The following is a 21,007-nucleotide window of genomic DNA, read 5'->3' as shown; positions in this document are numbered from 1 at the left end:
ACATCTATCCAAAGCCATTAACTCCTCAATAAAATGATGAAAGAAAATAGGAGTATTATGACCCATTACATTAGTTACATTTGAACAGCTAGGACACACTTATATTCTCAATATGTCAGGATCGCTTTAAACTTTAACTATGTTCTAACATAATACTAGAGAAAGTTTTCTTTTAATTGTCGTCAGGGCTTGGTGTGGACACTATGAATCTACCGCTCTTGGTGGCCATTTTTTCCCTTCCACTTTATTGTATAGGATAGAGAGAAATTGAGAGAGGAGGGGAGATAGATGGACGGACAGACAGACAGACAGACAGAGGCAACCGCAGGCCTTCTGCTCACAAAGTGTCCCAGATGGAAGTGGGAAGCGGGGGCTCGAACTGCCTCCTTAAACGTACTTTTGCACATAGTACTATGTGCACTTAACCAGGTGAGCCACTGCCCAGCTCTTTTTTTTCCTTTTTAATTTTTCCAGAGAAATTTTATGAAAAGACAGCTGTAGTTGTCTCAGCTCTTGTTTTGAAACTCCCCTTCCCCTTCACTTTCTCCCCTCCCTTCTCCCTAGGGCTTCACTGCTCTGGGCTGACTTTTTTCAACAGAGAGAGACAGAGGGAAATGGAGAGATCAGAGGATACCACAGCATCAAAGTTTTCCCCAGTGTAGTGGGGGCCAGGCTCGAATCTGTGCCATCATGCACAAGGCAAAGCAAACAATCTCCCAGCTGAGCTATCTTGGCAGTTCAGTTTTCCCCCTCAAAGCCTTACAAATCTAACTAGAAAGCAACAGCTGGAACTTCCAATCAAAGAGACACATACACAAAGGAACTTTCCCTTCCAATGTTATTCCAGATATCACATCCCTTGCTATTATAGACATTTACTTTATATATAGACCTTAACTTTAAATCTACTTATTTTGCTCTTCCTCCTCCATCAGATGTATTTACTAATGAGGCTCGTGTAAGAGGGAGGAAGCAGATTACTCTGCCACTTTGCCACCTCTTGGACCGGAACTACCTTTCTGCCATTATTGCTACACATGCAGCTCATTTATATCCTATCAGAAATGGCTTAAAGTGTCTCCTCTTTAAAATAAAACTGCACGTAGAAGTTCCAGACAGTTCCAGCTTTTAGCAAGTCAGTTCACTACTCTCAAATACACAAACATAAAATATCTAGGCAATTTTAGTTACTTTTTTTTCCCAGAAGCTAAAAAAGCCCCAGTTTTCTCCTTGCAGAAACAGGAAGCATTTCCCGGAGCTTAATCATCACTTTGACTTGTAAATTTGGGAAGGTTGAAAGACATTAGTAAAGTAGGTTGTATCATCTTACTTTCAAATTGGAAATCTTGAAAATGGTATTCGTAACTATTTGGATGAAAGCAATCATGACTCAAGCTGTGTGTGATCTAAGCAAACACTGGCACCCTATAAAAGCTGGGTTCCAGAGGGTAGACCTAGAAGACAGGCAGAGAGCAGGGCATTTGGACAACACAGAGCTGAGGAGTCAGTGAACATGAAGAGCCTTCCAGTTCTGCTGTTGTGCATGGCAGTCTGCTCAGCCTATCCCTTGGACGGAGTGTCAACGAACCAGGACAGCAGCATGGACCTTGTTCAGGTAATTAAGAGAGACAGCCCTCAAGTTCACTGGCAGGGTCACAGTGGAGACAGAATGCTTATTTTCACTTGCAAAAACCACTCACAGTGGTTTCCACTAACAATGCAGGAACAGTTCAAGTATAGCAGGTTAGAAAATGTAGAAAGTGGAAAATTTCAGTACTGCATCCCTAACTATCTGGTGTTTGCCTGAGACCACACAGCTCCACGATAGCAAGAGCAGAGGGGCTGGAGGCCCACAAGCAATAAATGAAGAGTATAATGAACATCTCTATCATTATAACCGCTTTCAGTATTTTAGTCCAATGTAAGTTTAGGTGTTTGTACCACTAGCATCATATTCAGACACAAGGATTTGTCTATGTATATTTTACTAAGAAATAATTTCTATGTAAGAAATATAAAATGGACAGGTTTGGAACATAGCATAATGGCTATGTAAAAGATTTTTGTGCCTGAGGCACCAAGGTACTAGGTTCAATTCCCCGCGTCAACATAAGCCCAAGCTGAACACTGTTCTGATATTTGTCTTTTCTTTTAAAAAAAAAAAAAAAAAAAACCAGAACACTGATCAGCTCTGGCTTATGGTGATGTGGGGGGTTTGAACCAGGAACTTTGAATGTCTCTTTTTAAAAATACACATTTTTTATTTATTGGATAAATAAAAAGACATAAATTGAGAGGGAAAGGGGAAGTAGAGAAAGAGACAGACACCTGAAGCCCTGCTTCACCACTCCTGAAGCGTACCCCCCAGATGCAGACTAAGGGCTTGAACCCAGGTCCTTGTGCACTGTAATCTATGCACTTAACCAGGTACACTGCTGCCTGGCCCTTCTCTCTGTCTTTCTGTAGCTTTCTGTCTCTGCCTCTATTTCATTAAAATAAAATACATATAGAAAATGGAAAGTTGAATAAATGAACCTGAGATAAACAATTAAACTCAAAGAAGTTATTTTTGCTTGCTTTCCTTCAAGTTCAATGGATTTTTATCTCAATTTTCCATCTCATTTTAAGTGCTCTGGTAGTTAACTGAACTGTAAACATTCTGGAGTTACAAAGTTATAAGTAAGGAGGAGTCTATAAGTGAAGAATTAAACAAAAATGCCATTTATTGTTTTTACTAAGGGAACAATTATTTATTTAGTTTCAGAAAACTAGATGAATACTTCAAATAGACTGAATGAGCACCTGCTCAAATTTACTGTGAAAGTCTAAAAATCCTGAGAATGACCTAAAAACTATACTGATTCCATTAGCAATATCTAGAGAATTACTACAACCTTGAAAAAGATGTGAGACAGTTTGTTCGAAGAAAGGACAGTGGCCCTGTTGTTAAAAAAATTCGAGAAATGCAGAAGTTCCTGGGGCTGAAGGTGACAGGGAAGCTGGACTCTGACACCATGGAGATGATGCACAAGCCCAGATGCGGAGTTCCTGATGTTGCTCACTTCAGCACCTTTCCTGGCATGCCCAAGTGGAGGAAAAGCCCCCTCACTTACAGGTACTCTGGCCAAAGAGGTTTTCAGATGCAGAAACTTAACTGGTCACTATCACAGGAGGAAATCTCATTTCCCAGTGTTCTCTTATAGGATTGTGAATTATACATTGGATTTACCAAGCACTGCTGTTGATGCTGCCATTGACAGAGCTCTGAAAGTGTGGGAGGAGGTGACCCCACTCACATTCTCCAGGGTTTATGAAGGTGATGCTGACATCATGATCACCTTTGCAGTTAGAGGTAAAATGCCAAAACTAAGCAACACTCATGAAATGCATCTTTACCTGGTGGTGTTTTCACTGGAAAAGATTCCAAAGAGAGTCTCTGAAATGACTACCTTTCAAACAAAAAAAATATTTTTCTCTACTAGATCATGGAGACTTTACTCCTTTTGATGGACCTGGTAATGTTCTGGCTCATGCCTTCCCACCAGGACAGGGGATTTATGGAGATGCTCACTTTGATGACGACGAGCAATGGACAAAGGATACCTCAGGTTAGTGACACATCCCTCAAAGCCATCTGGTACTAGTTCCCTCTATTGGAAAAACTCTTAGTATTAACTGAATAGTTAAGAAATGTTCTGAACTTCCCAGCGGGTCAACAACCAGCAGAATATATTTTTGTTTTGATCATTAATAAGAACATGTTTTAGATGACTAAAGTTTATAACTGTCCTAGTAAGCACAATATAAGGGCATCACAATTTTTGGATGACTACATACTAGTGTGTTCTTAGGATCTTCATTGAGAGCAGTTTCTCGTAACTTCAAATTGCGGCTGTCCAAGGAATCAGGCATTGCAATAAATCCATATTGATATATTCCTTGGACCTGGGTTCTATTCAATTGGGGGAAGCTCTTCATAAAAACAAAAATAAGAAATTTCCTAAAATTGAGGTTCCTGCTTAGGTTTTTCTGATTAAGCCAACATTTCACTCTCTCTAGCTTATGAAAGATTGTGCTGAAAGGAAGGACTAGCCTTCAAATACAATAACTAAACCTTTTAGGTAGAAACATATTTCTTAGTTCATAACAATATGTTTTGAGAAATGACTTTCAAAGTTTTAAATACCCAGCTAAAGTGAATAATGTGATTTTTGATATTTTATCGGGACATAATAATAAAAATGCAAAAAGAATATCTGCAGAAAGTACAAATGTGTACACTAGCTACATAAAGTACACTAGCTACATAAAATTATTGACATAAAAGACTTAACAGATTACTGTATGCTTTCAAATGAAAACTTTACTATAATCATCAGTTGCACAAACAACAGCTGAAGTAAAGCTGACTTGTTATAACAGACATAATTATGCAATGTCTTCTAATTTCAGATTCCTTTTTCATTAATACAAAGGAAAAAAAATCTAAATAGCTAGTGTCTGTGTGCCAAATTTCCTCTTGTGACTACTGCTACACAGGATAGGGCATGCAATATTTCGACCTAATTTTGCCAACCCTTTGAAATCTATCATTGCCAATAATTCGTACCCAACAAGTATGTAGTAATTGCTACAAGACTGATAATCATGCAGGTGATAGTGCAAATGAAAATAACAGGAATGTGAGTGTTTAAGAATTTCAGAAGTGAGGGTTGGGGAAATAGCTCACTTGGATAGTGTGCTGCTTTGCCATGTGCATAAACCAGATTCAAGCCAGGCCCTCACCACATTGAAGGGAGCTCTGGTGCTGTTGCCTCTTTCATTCTCTCTCTGTCTCTCTCTCTCTCTCTCTCTCTCTCTCTGTCTCTGTGTGTTTGTTTAAAACAGGGGCTGGGTGGTAGCACACTGAGTTAATTTAAACACACATAGTACAAAGTACAAGGAGCCGCACAAGGATCCTAGTTCAAGCCCCTAGCTCCCTACCTGTAGAAGGGTCGCTTTGCAAGTGGTGAAGCAGGTCTGCAGGTTGTCTCTCTGTCTTTGCCCCTTCTCTCCTCCCCTCTCCCCTTTCAGCTTCTCTCTGTCCTATCCAACTACAATAACAATTAAAATGGAAAAAGATGTCCGCCAGGAGCAGTGGGTTGCTGGTGCAGGCACCAAGTCCCAGCCCTAGCGATAACCCTAGAAGCAATAGTTTTTTTTGTTTGTTTGTTTTTTTAATCAGAACTGAGTTGAATAAACTATGATGAACTCAACTGATACTATAACTGGCAAATGCTATGTAGTGGGGCATTGTTTAGTTTTTAATTGAAAAACTATATATTAAGCTGTTTCGTAATTACAAGAAAAGGGATCAGGTTCTCACAAAATGAACAGAGCTAGCGAAGGAAGTGCTTGGATTTAATTAGACATTTAACCTCAAAGATTAATTTTAAGAATGGGCTTTGATCCACACTTGATTTTTTACTTAAGCATGCAATCAGTTTATCAATTAGCAAAACAGACAAACAAAACAAACAGAAAAAAAAAAAAGCCCAAACCAAACCAAAACAAAAACCAAGCAAACAAACAAAAGTCACCCTGTGTGCTTCCAAGAAGTAAGCTACTACAATCACTTTGACCTCTAATTCTTTTATGTTTTATTTTTATTTTGCCTCCAGGGTTATTGCTGGGGCTCGGTGCCTGCAGCACAAATCCACTGCTCCTAGAGGCTATTTTTTTCCTTTTTGTTGCCCTTGTTGTTTATCGTTATTGTTGTTATTGTTTGTCATTGTTATTGCTGTCGTTACTGTTGGATAGGACAGAGAGAAATGGAGAGAGGAGGGGAAGACAGAGGGGGGAAGAGAAAGATACCTACAGACTAGCGACCCCCTGCAGGAAGGGGACTGGGGGCTCAAATGGGATCTTGTGGGATCGGTGATTCTTGTGTGTTTAACAAGCAACACTGATTTATGGTTTCTTAAACAGGGACCAATTTATTCCTTGTCGCTGCCCATGAACTTGGCCATTCCCTGGGTCTGTATCACTCAGCCAATCCTGAAGCTTTGATGTACCCTATCTACAAATCATTTGCAGACCTTGAGCAATTCCACCTTTCTGCAGATGATGTAAATGGCATCCAGTCACTGTACGGTGAGTGCTCCTGGAAACATTCAGCATGTGGCTAAGCAATGACAGCCTTCAGGAAAGCTTTCAATGCTGTAGACAGATCTGCAGTCAACTGAAGACACTATGAGAATATTCGGAAGTCATATAAATTGAGAGAAGGGCTGCATTCTCCTAATATGTGACATTCCTGCCTCTGTTCCTTTAGGACCTCCCCCTACGTCCCCCGAGGACCGCCTGGTGCCCACAGAATCTGTGCCTCCACCACCTGGGAACCCAGCCACGTGTGACCCTGCCTTGTCCTTCGACGCAGTCAGCACTCTGAGGGGAGAAATGCTGTTCTTTAAAGACAGGTCAGATGGCAGGGGGAGATAGCGTGGTGGCTATACAGAGACTCTCATGTCCGAGGCTCCAAAGTCACAGGTTCAATCCCCTGCACCACTATAAGTCAGAAGTGAACAGTGCTCTGGGGAGTGAAAAAAACAAACAAAAAAATAATCGCCCTGTACAGACAGGGCGGACTGTAAGTTCACATTATTCTACCCAGCCATTTGATATGCGACGCTTATACAAAGAGAGACAGGAACGCGCTAGTGCTTTTTAAAAATAAACGGGGGGACAGGCAGTAGCACAGCAGGCTAAACACAAATGGAGCTAAGCGCAGGGACCGGCGTAAGGATCTCAGTTCGAGCCCCCGGCTCCCCACCTGCAGGGGAGTCACTTCAGGGGTGGTGAAGCAGGTCTGCAGGTGTCTGTCTTTCTCTCTCCCTCTCTGTCTTCCCCTCCTCTCTCCATTTCTCCCTGTCCTATCCAACAACGACAGCAATGGCAACAATAACAACAAGGGCAGCAAAATGGGAAAAAGGCCTCCAGGAGCAGTGGACTCATGGTGCAGGCACTGAGCCCCAGCAATAACCCTGGAGGCAAAAGCAAAAAACAAACCAAAAGAAAAAAAAAAGGTCCGTCTAAGATTTATTCAGATCTACTGCTGCATTTTCTACATCTTCCTAAAATTATTAAGTTCATTTGTGAAGACTAAGGGTGAATTAATTCTTATCTAATTTTTCCGAAATGTCAATTTATAGTTGATTTTCAAGTGCTTTGCATTTCCCTCTCCACACCATTCCCCTCTTCCTTCTTTTCTTTGCTCCTCTGTTCTTTCCACCACCACTTCAGACAGAGACAAGAGGGATAGAAAGACAAGGAGAGAGAGTGAAAGCGATCACAGCACCCATGCTTCCTTCAATAGTGGGGGCTGGGCTGGAACTCGGGCAGTACACCTGGCTGAGCACTGTCTAAGGGAGCTGTTTGGCAGCACGTGCTCTATCTCCCTTTCTGACCAGAGTACCACTTAGGTCTGGTCAGTGGTGGTACCAGGAATTGAACCTGGAACCTTCTGCATACAAGTCCTTTATGGAACAACTACACATCTGCCTGGTATGGGTGCTTTTTAAAAAGGCACAAGTACAACTTCAGAATCAGATTAATCCAAACCTCCTTTAAGAATGACACAAGGAAGTGGGGCAGGCCACAGTGCAGCAGGTTAAGCGCACATAGGACGTAGTGCACAGACTGGTGCAAGGATCCCGGTTCAAGCTCTGGGCTCCCCACCTGCAGAGGGCTCACTTCACAAGCAGTGAAGCAGGATTCTAGGTGTCTATCTTTCTCTCCTCCTCTCTATCTTCCCCTCCTTTCTCAATTTCTTCAATTTCTCTCTATCCTATTCAAAAACAACAGAAAGTGGCCTCTAGGAGCAGTGGATTCATAGTGCTGGCACCGAGCCCCAGCAATAACCCTGGAGGCAAAAAAAAAGGGCACAAGGGCACCCCACCCCATAGAAGGAAGCTTTGATCTTTGATACTACAGCCTGTCTGTCTCTGGAGAGAGAAAGAGAGAGAGAGAGAGAGGGAGGATGACACCAGAATTAGCATTACTTTTTAAATTAATTTATTCACTGCTGGCTAAGTATGCACACAGTGAAACATTCAACTTGTGCAGACAAGTTCAAAGCAAGTTTATCTCACACCATTGATTCATTCACAGTCATGGACTCTCCTATAGCTCCCAGAATTGCTCCATGCACATGAGAAATGTATGTGATGTACAAAGTGGGCACATACAGGCATCTCTCTGTCTCATAAATGGGGTAATGGGGTCTGGTGAAGTAGCTGACTCGGACAGTGTGCTGCTTTGCTTTGTGTGCGACCCAGGTTTAAGCCAGGCCTCCACTGCACTGAAAGAAACGCCAGTGCTGCGGTGTGTATATGTATGCACATCCATATGTGCCTACCTGCCTGTCTGCCTCACTGTTGCTATCTAAAAAATAAAGTAAAATAGGGTATGGGTAGAGAGCAGGATGGTTATGCAAAGAGACTGTTATGCCTGAAGCTCCATAGTCCCAGGTTTAATTCTCGGCACCACCATAAGCTAGAGCTGAGAAGTGCTCTAGTAAATAAATAAATGAATGAGTAAGGTAAAAATAAATGTAGAGGATCGTGTGGTGTATATTGATGTGATGGTATATCACACATGGCGTAGCGATTTACATAAATTGTAGGTATTTAAAACTTAAATTCAGATAGGAACATAACTTTTCTTTGACAGAATAAGTTATTCTGAAACCCTTTAGCAGGAGGTTCATGAGATCTGAAAAATTAAAAAGGGAAAATATTTTTCCTTGTGAGAATATAACTTATTCCAGTCTGTCATCAAACATAGAGGCTAAAGAAATGGGGGGAGATGTGAGGTGAGGCAATTAAGACCATGCTAAAGGGACTTTTCAATTAACATTTTTATACATGTATTTCAGACATTTCTGGCGGAAACATCTCAGGGTACTTGAACCTGAATTTCATTTGATCTCTTCGTTTTGGCCCTCTCTTCCTTCTGACATTGACGCAGCATATGAAGTTACCAGCAAAGATACTGTTTTCATTTTCAAGGGTAATTATTATATAAAAATTTCTTTACTTTGTTGAAATAAATTTTTTTTCCCCACCAGGGTTGTTGCTGGGGCTCAGTACTGGCCCTATAAATACACAGCTCCAGCAGCCTTTTTTTTTTTCTTTTTTAATTATTTCTATTATACTTGATAGGACAAGACAGAGAAATTGAGAAGGGAGTGAAGATAGAGAGGGAGAGAAAGAAAGACCTTTGCATACCTGCTTCACTGCTTATGAAACACCCACCCACAGGAGGGGAGTGGAAGCTTGAACCTGGATCTTTGTGCATGGTGATATGTATATTTAACCTGGTGCACCGCCAACCAGCCCCCTTGAAATAAATAATTTCACAATAAAAATTAACCAGACTTTAATTTTCTCTGTTACGACAAATTCTGGCTACAGTCTTACTCCAAAATGGTGGCAAAACAGCTAAAATTGGTATTACTTTATTTATATTTTACAGATGATAAAAGTAAACACAGGCATATAAATTTCCCAGAATTATAAATTCTTCATTTAATCCATATTCATTCATTTATCTAGAACTTTTTGTTAAATGCCTGCACTGAGCTAGTGACCAAATCTAAAATTCAGATTTTCTCTTTTCTATGAAAATCAAAGGCGCTACAGTTATTTCTAAAACTCAAAGGCTGAATTATTTTTAACAGGAAATCGGTTCTGGGCTATCAGAGGAAATGAAGTACAAGCAGGTTATCCAAGAGGCATCGAAACCCTGGGTTTTCCTTCAACTGTAAGGAAAATAGATGCAGCTGTTTGGCATAAGGACAAGAGGATGACATACTTCTTTGTAGACGATAAATACTGGAGGTGAGATGCAATCATAATGACTTTGCATACAGCCTCACTAAGATTTTTTTTCCCTCTAAGGAAATCTCATGTCTTACTCTTGCTTCTGCTTTTCTGTCAGGGAGGAAGGGAGCTTCAGACAATTGTAAGTAAGGATATGCTTACTTCCAAAAGTAGCAACCATTTCTTCACAACAGGTGTACAATTTTCAGTGCTCTTGTTCTGAGTACCATATGTAATAGGTTGGGACTTCCTTGCCTACCCGACTGAAGAAGCTTCAGTCCTCTACCCCCCACTCCCAGAAACACACAGCTTTTATACTGGGTCTCACATCTTACCACACTCACTAAATGGATTGTTGGACTCCAAATCCAACTGGGGTCTGAGATTCCAGATCAAGTTTTAGCATCCCTTTCCGGTGGTCTTATACTCAGTGTCTCACTGGGGGCTTTGTCTTATCTTCCCAATTTTCCTATGTGGTTCTCAAATGCTTCCTTTAGCGTCACCCATTCATTCCCTCTGCCTGTTTATAAAGTATTTCAGTGTTACAGTTGAACCCAGGACTCACAGGCTGACTTGTGGCCATCTTCCTAGACTCTGAGACATTTTGGGCAGGCCAGATGGCTAAGGTACAGCCAGTAAGACAAGATGCATGGGCTTTGCTTCATCTCAATCCCTCTTCCAAGGAGGCTGCCACAGGAAATCTAGATATGCAGAATGAGGAGGACACATATGAGCAAAGTATGATCAACTGAAAAAAACTGTATTTGAGAGGAAGTTTGTATTTGAATTCAATTTACTGTATATGTCTGTTCACACTTCCTGTCTCTGTGACAGAAAGATAGAAGTTCATTCTGTCCAAGCCTGAGAAATATTACAACAGGCATCTGCTAGATCTGGGTACAGCCTCTATTCCTGGTAGAGATAAGATGATGTTAAGAGCTAAAATTGCAGTTCACATATTTATATAGTGCTAAGCATCACATTTAACGTTATTTTGCAGTAAGTGAAGAGTTTCTTAAAATTTCACATTAAAACTACTTTAAACATTTATACATTTTTGACACTATGACCTCTTTGCAATACTGAGCTTCATGTCTTTTACTTGGTACAGATTTGATGAGAAAAAACAGTCTATGGAACCAGGCTTGCCCAAGAAAATAGCTGATGACTTTCCAGGGATTGACTCAAAAATTGATGCTGTCTTTGAAGCATTTGGTAAGGAAATGTTCATTTTATCAATAATTGTACACTTAAAATGTTTTCTATATCAAAGGGAAGAAAAGAATTGAAATGCTTAAAAAAAAAAAAAAAAAAGAGTGCTGCTCATTTCTGGCTCCTGGTGGTACCAGGGACTGAACCTGGAATCTCTGGTTCTTTAATCATGAAAATCTACTACATAAACCAGTGTGGTGTTTTTCCTGATCGAAACTGAAACAATTTTTAAAAAATATATATATTTATTTATTTTCCCTTTTGTTGCCCTTGTTTTTTATTGTTGTAGTAGTTATTATTGTTATTGATGTCATCATTGTTAGATAGGACAGAGAGAAATGAAGAGAGGAGGGGAAGACAGAGATGGGGAGAGAAAGATAGACACTTGCAGACCTGCTTCACCACCTGTGAAGCGACTCTCCTGCAGGTGGGGAGCTGGGGGCTCGAACCAAGATCCTTACGCCAGTCCTTGCGCTTCGTGCCACGTGCACTTAACCCACCACTCTCCCACCCGACTCCCTGAAATATTTTTTTTTTTTTTGGCCTCCAGGGTTATCACTGGGGCTCAGTGCCTGCACAACAAATCCACTGCTCCTGGAGACCACTTTTTCCCATTTTGCTGCCCTTGTTGTTGTGCCTGTTGTAGTTGTTATTATTATTGTTGTCATAGCTGTTGTTGTTGGATAGGACAGAGAGAAATGGAGAGAGGAAGGGAAGACAGAGAGGGGGAGAGAAAGATACCTGCAGACCTGCTTCACCGACTGTGAAGCGACTCCCCTTCAGGTGGGGAGCTAGGGGCTCAAACCCGACCCCCCCTGCAGGTGGGGAGCCAGGGGGTCAAACCAGGATCTTTACACTGGTTCTTACACCATGTGCGCTTAACCTGCTGCGCTACCAGCTAACCCCTGAGACATTCCTTTAAAGAGGCCAGGCTATGGTGCACCTGGTTAAGCACACACATTATGGTGCGCAAGGACCCAGGGTCAAGCTCTTGGTCCCACCTGCAGGGAGGAGGCTTCACAAGTGATGAAACAGGGCTGCAGGTGTCTCTGTTTCTTTCCCTCTCACTATTTCCGCCTGCTTTTTCAACTTCTCTTAGTCTTTATCCAATAGTAAGTGAACATATAAAAATTTAAAAAATACTTTTTTTATAGAGACGGAGATAAATTAATAGGGAAGGGGGAGGCAGGGAGGGACAGAAACACTTGTGAAGCTCCCCCTGCAGCTGGGAACCAGGAGCCTGAACACAAGGCCTTGTGCACTGTAGCATGTGCACTCAACCAGGTGTGCCGCCACTGTGCACTCAACCAGGTGTGCCGCCACTCTGCCCCGAGACAATTTCTAGCAACGTATTTCCTTTAGCCAGTTCTCTCCCTTTACCAAATTTCAGCTTGCTTCATACAATAAGTTGTTTTGAATCACGAAGATAATCAACACAAATGTCTGCACTCCGCATGTGCAGGATAAAGCAAAGCGCTCACATGCCACATCTTTCCTCTGCAGCTTTACCCCTGCGTGTCTTTCTGCTCTCCCTGTCACTATAAAGATCACTACAAGTGCTGTGGAAAAGTGCAGTGCTGGCTGGTTTCTCTTCCAGACCATCCTGTTATTACTAATCCCAAGGCTATTTATTTGTTGTCCTGAGTTGTCAGTCACTGCTAGCATCAGTCTGCTCAAAGCTTAAAAAGAGATTCTCTTTTGATCCTGTTCAAGGACAGATGGGGGAGGTCAATGATCAGTTATGAAAGGCAACCTGAGAACATGATGGCAGATTCACAAAGGGCGGTGTGGGGTTTCAGAGAGGTGCTGTATTTCTCTGAAGGTAGACAAACCCCCTTGTCCCAGAGAGAGGGAGGGGAAGAGAGGAGACAGAGAGGATGCAAAAGAATGGGAAGAAAGGGGGAGTCGGGCTGTAGCGCAGCGGGTTAAGCGCAGGTGGCGCAAAGCACAAGGACCGGCATAAGGATCCTGGTTCGAACCCCGGCTCCCCACCTGCAGGGAAGTCGCTTCACAAGCGGTGAAGCAAGTCTGCAGGTGTCTATCTTTCTCTCCTCCTCTCTGTCTTCCCCTCCTCTCTCCATTTCTCTCTGTCCTATCTAACAACGACAACAACAATAATAACTACAACATTAAAACAACAAGGGAAACAAAAGGGAATAAATAAAAATAAAAATAAATATTAAAAAAAAAAGAATGGGAAGAAAGAACAATGAAAAGGACACAGTTTCCAACGAAGCAGAGAGTTTTACTTGATTGCTAAGAGAAGAGCCTGATAACGGAGAGTTGGGACTTGCTCCCAGAGCTGAAGTGAGTGCAGTATCACTCTTTATGTTGAGTGGGAAGCATCTGAATCTATCTGAGCCTCGGCTTGCTCACTTGTAAAGTGGAGTTAGATACACACACTTCACAGATCCACTGCATACACACACACTTTAAATGTTTTTATATAATACATATATGATGAAATACATAATATAAATGTATATATGTAAAATACATACAATAAAATATACATTTTTTCCATCAGTGTATTTTGGGGGTTCATTGCCTATATAGCTGCACAGTTCTCAGTTGCCATTTTTTCCTTTTACTTCTATTTTTGGTGAGATGTAGAGAGGGAGAGAGAGAAGGAGGGATACTTACAGCACTGCTCTCCACTGCTTATAAAGTTTGCCTCCTTGAGCAGGGGTAGATAGCAAATTGGTTATGCAAACAGTCATCCCTGAGGCTCCAAAGTCCTATGTTCAACCCCCCGCACCACCATAAGTTAGAGCTGATCAGTGCTCTGGTTAAAAAAAATAAAAAATACAGCTTGCCTCCTGCAGTGGGGGCCAGGGCTTGAACCCAGGTCTTCTGATTGTGCCACCACCTGGGTGCTCAGAAATGATTTTTTTTTTAAAGTAAAATGCAAGGCCAGCAAGATATCTCACCTGAATTATGTGTCTACTTTGCCATGAACACAACTATGGCTCAGTTTGGTACCATGATCTCCCTTCCACCTCCCACTCCACTCATGACCCTTGCCACCCTCATATGAAAAAGTCCACCCAAAGTAGTAAGGCCCTAGTAATGGAAAAATAAATAAATAAAATTCATAACATACTTCTTAGTACTTGATAAAAGTGTGTAAACAATTCGGGGCCAGGGCAGTAGCAAAGTGAGTTAAGCGCACATGACTAAAGTGCAAGGACCCATGTGAGGATCCTGGTTCAAGCCCCCGGCTCCCCACCTGCAGGGGGGTCGCTTCACAGGTGGTGAAGCAGGTCTGCAGATGTCTGTCTTTCTCTCCCCTTCTCTGTCTTCCCTCCCTCTCTCGGTTTCTCTCTGCCCTATCCAACAACGATGACAGCAATAAAAACAACAGTAATAACAGCAGCAAAGGCAACAAAAAGAAAAAAATGGCCTTCAGGAGCAGTGGATTCGTAGTGCAGGCATCGAACCCCAGCAATAACCCTGGGAACAAACAAACAAACAAGTGTAAATGTTTCCCAGTTCCTGTTATCTATTAGTCTGAATTTAATGTGTTGTTGTTCTAAGTTTTTGTTGCCAAGTATATGTATTTGAAAATAAACTTACTTTTCCCCCTTGTTTATATTTACAGGGTTTTTCTATTTCTTTAGTGGCTCTACACAGTTGCAGTATGACCCAAATGCAATGAAAGTCACACATGTTTTGAAGAGTAATAGCTGGCTTAATTGTTAGGAGAGATACTCAGAAGATACAACAATTTTGAGTGGGCATTTCAAATGAAGTCAATGGGTCTTCACCTAAGTCTTTGTGCACTGACATAGTTTGTTTTGTCCTGCATGTGCTATGACTGAGAACTCCAGTGATAAATGGGTGTCTTATAGGGCATTGTCACATTTTCCAGGACATTCTCTAAGGGACTGGGAGCTTACACAATGGTCATATGGAGTCTGAACTTCTATCAGAGTGGGGAACTTCTCACATGCAGCCTACAAGTACCTGTACAGACTATCTGCTTACTATTATTTTTTAATAAAGAGACGTTTTCAGTAATTTTAGTTTGTTTCAACATGTTACTGTCGGGGCCTGGGTGGTAGCGCTCCCGGTTAAGCACACACGTTATTGTCATATCTTGCCTACATTTGTACAGAGTAGGAGCCAACAGAGGTGACAGGATTAAAATCTTCATGGCTGGGTTCATAGAGGTTAGAAGATCACTGCTCTCTTGCCTTTCACTTTAACTCTTCAAGCACAATCTTATGTCCACCAGCCAGATATTACACATGTACCTGATACAAAGAAGAAAGACCTAAGGAAACCTGTTGCCTGGTAGCACAGACTCTGGAAAAGACTGTGAAACAGAATTCAACAATAATAGCCAACTAACTGGTTCATGTACCTTATTTTTCAGAAGGGGAATTCAACTTGCTCTTGATCCTATCCTTTTATTTATATATTCCTTCAACAAAGCTCCACCCCCCCATAGCAAATGCATCTGCACACATTTACCCACCAGATATGAACAAATTCTCTTGTACTCACTTTGTATCATTCCATACACAAAAGTCAGTAGATAAATGCTGGTTCTAAAGTAAGAGTAGTGTCTCTAAGAGCTGTGACTCCCCCAGTATTCATTGTATAGTGAAAGTTCATCTAGTATGCAAGTTATACATTCACTTAAGAATCATTTATAAACAGGCTTGGGTGTGGGTGGACCTGCCAATGTCCATATCCAATGAAGAAACAATTATAGAAGTTGGAACTTCCACCATCTGCTCCCCATAAAGAATTTTGGTCCATTCTCCCAGAGGAATAAATGTCTCAAATCTTTTAATGCACAGCCCATAGGGTGAGTATATGTTCTGTCAATCTAAGCACTTACGACTTCAAACGTGTAACCAGACTGAATTTTAACAGTGGTCTCAAATTGTTAATACATTTCTAATAATGACTTTTTTTTTTGAAATTTGATTTCTAAAAGCTTGGACCAGGGAGAAGAGAAGCAACCAGTGGCATTACTTTATAAGACACAGCTATATATAAATAATGTCAAAAGACATAAATTATGGTGATATTGTGTATGATACAGCAAATCCTAACCATGGGATTTCCAAAGTCAATTGCCAAATAATTTGATTATAGCAACAACTATCTATTGCTTCTTAAGCCCTAAGACAATAGGAACCTCTCACTTCCTCTATAAGAGCCCATATTTCCCCCAGTTCTGGAACCTTACGGTGGGGCCCACTGTCCCGCATGCTTCTCCCAATTCATATCAAATAATATTGCATCTGCGGATCCCAACCTAATCAACGCTACAAGTACCACCCCAGCATGCTTCACTTCAGACTGTGTCCAGAGACCTCAGGCATGGAATGACAATCCTACAGCCTCATTACTCAGGTGAGACCTTTCCTGAATGATGTGTGCACTCAGCCAGGTGTGCCACCACCCGGGCCCTGTGAGACTTTTCCTTTCTCATAGGATTCTCTAATTCCATTTCAGGTGGTTCACTTCCTAACAAAGTCCCAAAACCTAGATATAGACCAGGTCCCATGAGGTAGAGCATATGTTCACCTGTATCCATAAATTAGGGAAAAATATACACCTGAAAGCAAAAAGAGCACAACAGTCTTAGTGAGTCAATAAATGAAGCCAGCAAATATAAAGAACTAAAAAGACACCATAAAGTTCATAATGAAATAGTGTCTACTTAGACCTAGATACCCTCCTCACCTACTTCTGATTACACTTCCCTCACTCACTCCAAAGCTAAACTTATCAAAGCAAGGACTGCAAAAGTTGAATAAGGACAAGAGACTGGCTACTTTAACAATGACTCTTTAGTCACTCTCAGACCATCCTATCAGCTGGGGCCCTATCTGGGGAGTCCTGAGATTCCCAAACAGACATGATGGGCCTAGACCTTGAATAGATCCCTCTCTCCATTGTCACTGGTCATCTCCATCAGGAACAACACAATAGATCCCTTTGTGGGCCCCCATAGGACCTTGCCCTCAATGTGGATCAACAACGGTAGAGAATGTCCCATCCTCTGAAAGGTGGCTGGACAACATACTCTATGTTCCACCTAAGGAAGAAATTAGTTGGTCCTGAAATTAGTGCAGCCTGGAATGTTCCTAGTCATGACCATAGAATGCCAGGTCAGACCTACAGGGATGCAGAGGTTACATAGGCTCCTAAACTGAATATGGGCCCCAGATCAAATCAATGGGGTTTGCAGTTAACAATATTTATATATCTTTCCCATATTGGGGCGCTACTCTCTTCCCTGCTCCAGCTTTCTGGTCCTTTTTCCAGCCATGACTTCATATCCCCAGACAATAACTTTGGCCCACTTGCATACCAGAGGTCAAGCTGCTCAGGAAAAACTAGTATAGTCATGAGCCCTTTGGATTATACCTAAAATAGGCCTACTAGCTATCTTCAAAACGGAGACCCCCCCAAATCTTCATCTGCAATATTCCAGCCTTTAGGTTCATGATTAGTCAACAGTTTGTTTGGCTTTATATGTTAACTCTTTTCAGCCACCAGGTTCCAGATGCTACCATGATGCCAACCAAATTCCCTGGGCAGACGACCCCACCAATGTGTCCTGGAGCACCGACTCCCCAGAGCCCTGTCCCACTAGGGAAAGAGAGAGGCAGGCTGGGAGTATGGACTGACCTGTCAACGCCCATGTTCAGTGGGGAAGCAATTACAGAAGCCAGACCTTCCACCTTCTGCATCCCACAGTGACCTCGGGTCCATACTCCCAGAGGGTTAAAGAGTAGGAAAGCTATCAGGGGAGGGGATGGGATACAGAGTTCTGGTGGTGGAAATTGTGCAAATCTGTACCCCTATTTTCCTATGGTTTTGTCAATGTTTCCTTTTTATAAATAAAAAATTTAAAAAAAATAAAAACTAACGTTAAAAAAAGAATAGGAAAGCTATCAGGGGAAGGAATGAGATACGGAGTTCTGGTGGTGAAAATTGTGTGGAGTTGTACCCCTCTTATCCTATGGTCTTGTCAGTGTTCCCTTTTTATTAATAAAAATTAAAAAAGAACAAGGAGGTTTCTAATGAAGGGGACGGAACATGGAACTCTGGTGGTAGGAACTATGTGGAATTGTACTCCTGTTATCCTCACAATCTTGTTAATCATTATTAAATCACTAGTAAAAAATTTGAAGTCTGGGGGGGGCAGGTGGGAGTGCAGTGGGTTAAGCACACATGGCGCAAAGTGTAAAGACTGGCATAAGGATCCCCGTCAAGCCCCTGGCTCCCCACCTGCAGGAAGCTTTCTTCAAAAGCAGTGAAGCAGATCTGCAGGTGTCTATCTTTCTCTCTCCCTCTATGTCTTCCCCTCCTCTCTCAAATTCTTTCTGTCCTATCCAACAATAACAATAGCAGCAACAATAACAGCATCAACAATAATAACAACAATAACAAAAAAAAAAAAAACAAAAAAAGATGGACACAAGGAGCAGTGTATTCGTAGTGCAGGTACCAAGCCCCAGAAATAATCCTGGAGACAAAAAAATTAATTAATTGGTTAATTAATTAATTAATAAAACGATGGCCTTTTGGCCCATTATCTAGGGCTTTAGTCAGGAAGTCTTTGGATTCCCACATAGATATGATGGACCTAGACTTCTAATAGATCCCTCTCTCCACCATCACTGGTCATTCCATCAGGAACATCTTCAAAGCCTCCAGGACCTTGTCCTCAATGTAGAATGACAATGGTAGAAAGTTCCCCACTCTCCATAGGTAGGCTGGGTCAACATACTCTGCCACTCAAAGAAATCTGATCCTGGAATGAGCCCAGCCTAGAATGTTCCTAGGTATGACCATGGAATGTGAGCTCAAACTGATAAGGACTCAGAGGTTACAAAGGCTTCTGTGCTAAATGTGAATAGATATGGGCCCTAAGCCCGATCAATGGGGTTAACGGTATTTATATACTTTTCCAAGTTTAGGAGCAACTCTCTGCCCTAATCCAGTTTTCTACTTCTATTTTCAACTCTGATACCATCTTCCCAGACAATACTTTTAGTCCACCTGCATGTTAGCTACTGGGCTCAGGGAAAAATTGTGGTGTCTTTCCCTTTCTCTGTCTCCCCATATGAATTAAAAAAAGCTGACTTGGGAGTAGTGAAATCATGCATGTGCAAGATTCCACAAATTAAACAAATGAATAAGTAGATATATAACTACAAAAGAGAGCAAACATGAGTATATCAGACTATTTCAGCGTTTATATTGGCCTTTAAGCCCTGAACATGAAAGCGACCATATGTGTGACTTTAAAATGTAAGTTCTCCCAAGCAATCTTGCTCCAGAAGGATTGATGCTTATCTGCATGCTGACACACCATTCACTACACCAAGCAGAGGCCAAGCAGCAAGCAGCAGACTGGAAGCCCATGTCAGAATGAGTCCAGCCCTAATGGTGATGTGAGGCTGAGTCCCAGAGTGATAGTCAAAAAATGGCTCAATTCCAATTGCCTCAGGCAGAGTTGGCCTAGGAAATTTTGAGAACATCTTCACTTACAGGAAGTGATCTAGCGAAAGGAAAGCAGAAGCTGATGATCACGCTGGAATAAAGTAATAACCTACGAAAACAGGACTTTACACTGATGAGAAAATAAAAGACAGTGAAAGTGCCCAATCTGACTAGTCAGTGAACAGATAAGCTATGAACTCAGAAATATTTAAGAAAGGACCATCAGCAAAAATCAAACCGCAACGAAGCTCCTTGTGGCTCCTCTGTGAAAAGAAATAGCAGGAAAAACATCTTGAATCTGAGCAAATCCTGCAGGAGTACTCTGAAAACTTAAGAAGTTGGCAGGGCTTACTTATAAGAACATTTTGTTTGCTTCAATAGTATTTGTATAGTATAATCCTAAAAGTAAAAAGCCTTTTGCCTTGATTTATGCTCACTAATAATCAGTGTGTATGACTTCAGAGGCTTCACTAGAATATAAAAGTACTTATCTTCCCTTTGGTCAAGGAGTGAGTTAGCCTCTTTTTTATTTTATTTTATTTGCCTCCAGGGTTATCGCTGAGGTTCAGTGCTGGGGTTGGAGCCTGCACTACAAATCCTCTGCTCCTGGAGGCCCCTTTCCCTATTTTGTTGCCCTTGTTGTTGTTGCTATTGTTGCCATTGGTCTTGTTGATAAGACAGAGAGAAATCAAGAGAGGAGGGGAAGACAGAGAGGGGAAAGAGAAAGATAGACACCTGCAGACCTGCTTCACAACTTGTGAAGCAACCCCCCTGCAGGTGGAGAGCCATGGGCTCAAACTGGGATCCTTATGCCGGTCCTTGTGCTTCGAGCCATGTGTGCTTGACCTACTGCACTACTACCTGGCCCCTGAGTTAACCACTTCTTAAAGCAGAGTGCGTGTATGTGAAAACGGTAATTATGAATGTCATGAGAATTTTGCTTATATTGTGCTGTGATGTATTTTGTAGCCACACACCCCCCCATTCATTGGATGTAATGAGGGACGGGCTGTGTGTGAAGCATGGAAAAAAGAGAACAGTGTACAATGATGCCAAGTTTTGTACTAAACAACTAGAAGCATGAAGCTGCCAGCTACCATCACCCAAGATGTAAGGGCTGTGGGTTAACAGACTTCCGTGGGAAGACCAAAGGTGTCTGGGTGAGCTACGCATTTGAGGTTTCTACCTGACACTGAGGTCGAGATGAGGGATACGTGAGTCTGGAGTGTGAGGAAAAAATTCTGGACTAGAAATATAAATTTAGGATTTGTCAACAATAAATGATTCTAAAGTCTTGAAACTGGATAAACTTTCTAAAAATGTTTTAATTTATATTTTTTAATGAGGAAGATACACATAGAGAGAAAGATACAAAGAGACAGAAAGAGACCAGAGCACTATTCAGCTCTGGTTTATGGTGGTGCTGGAGGCTGAACCTGAGACCTCAGAGCCTCAGGCAT

At 41.7% G+C, this 21,007-nt stretch overlaps 1 protein-coding gene across 1 annotated transcript; it reads left to right on the top strand.

Moving 5' to 3' along the window:
• The first annotated feature begins 1,448 nt into the window (after positions 1 to 1,448).
• LOC103111447 (stromelysin-1-like) lies at positions 1,449 to 15,092 on the top strand. The gene is made up of 10 exons (XM_007520731.2): positions 1,449 to 1,615; positions 2,871 to 3,115; positions 3,204 to 3,352; positions 3,483 to 3,608; positions 5,968 to 6,132; positions 6,314 to 6,458; positions 8,915 to 9,048; positions 9,719 to 9,878; positions 10,972 to 11,075; positions 14,674 to 15,092. The coding sequence occupies exons 1-10, from the start codon at positions 1,514 to 1,516 to the stop codon at positions 14,772 to 14,774; spliced, it is 1,431 nt and encodes a 476-aa protein (XP_007520793.1). The 5' UTR covers positions 1,449 to 1,513; the 3' UTR covers positions 14,775 to 15,092.
• The last annotated feature ends 5,915 nt before the right edge of the window (positions 15,093 to 21,007 follow it).

Source organism: Erinaceus europaeus, chromosome 20 (assembly GCF_950295315.1).
Source record: "Erinaceus europaeus chromosome 20, mEriEur2.1, whole genome shotgun sequence".
Lineage (NCBI taxonomy): Eukaryota > Metazoa > Chordata > Mammalia > Eulipotyphla > Erinaceidae > Erinaceus > Erinaceus europaeus.
This window is presented reverse-complemented; position numbering and strand designations above follow the sequence as displayed.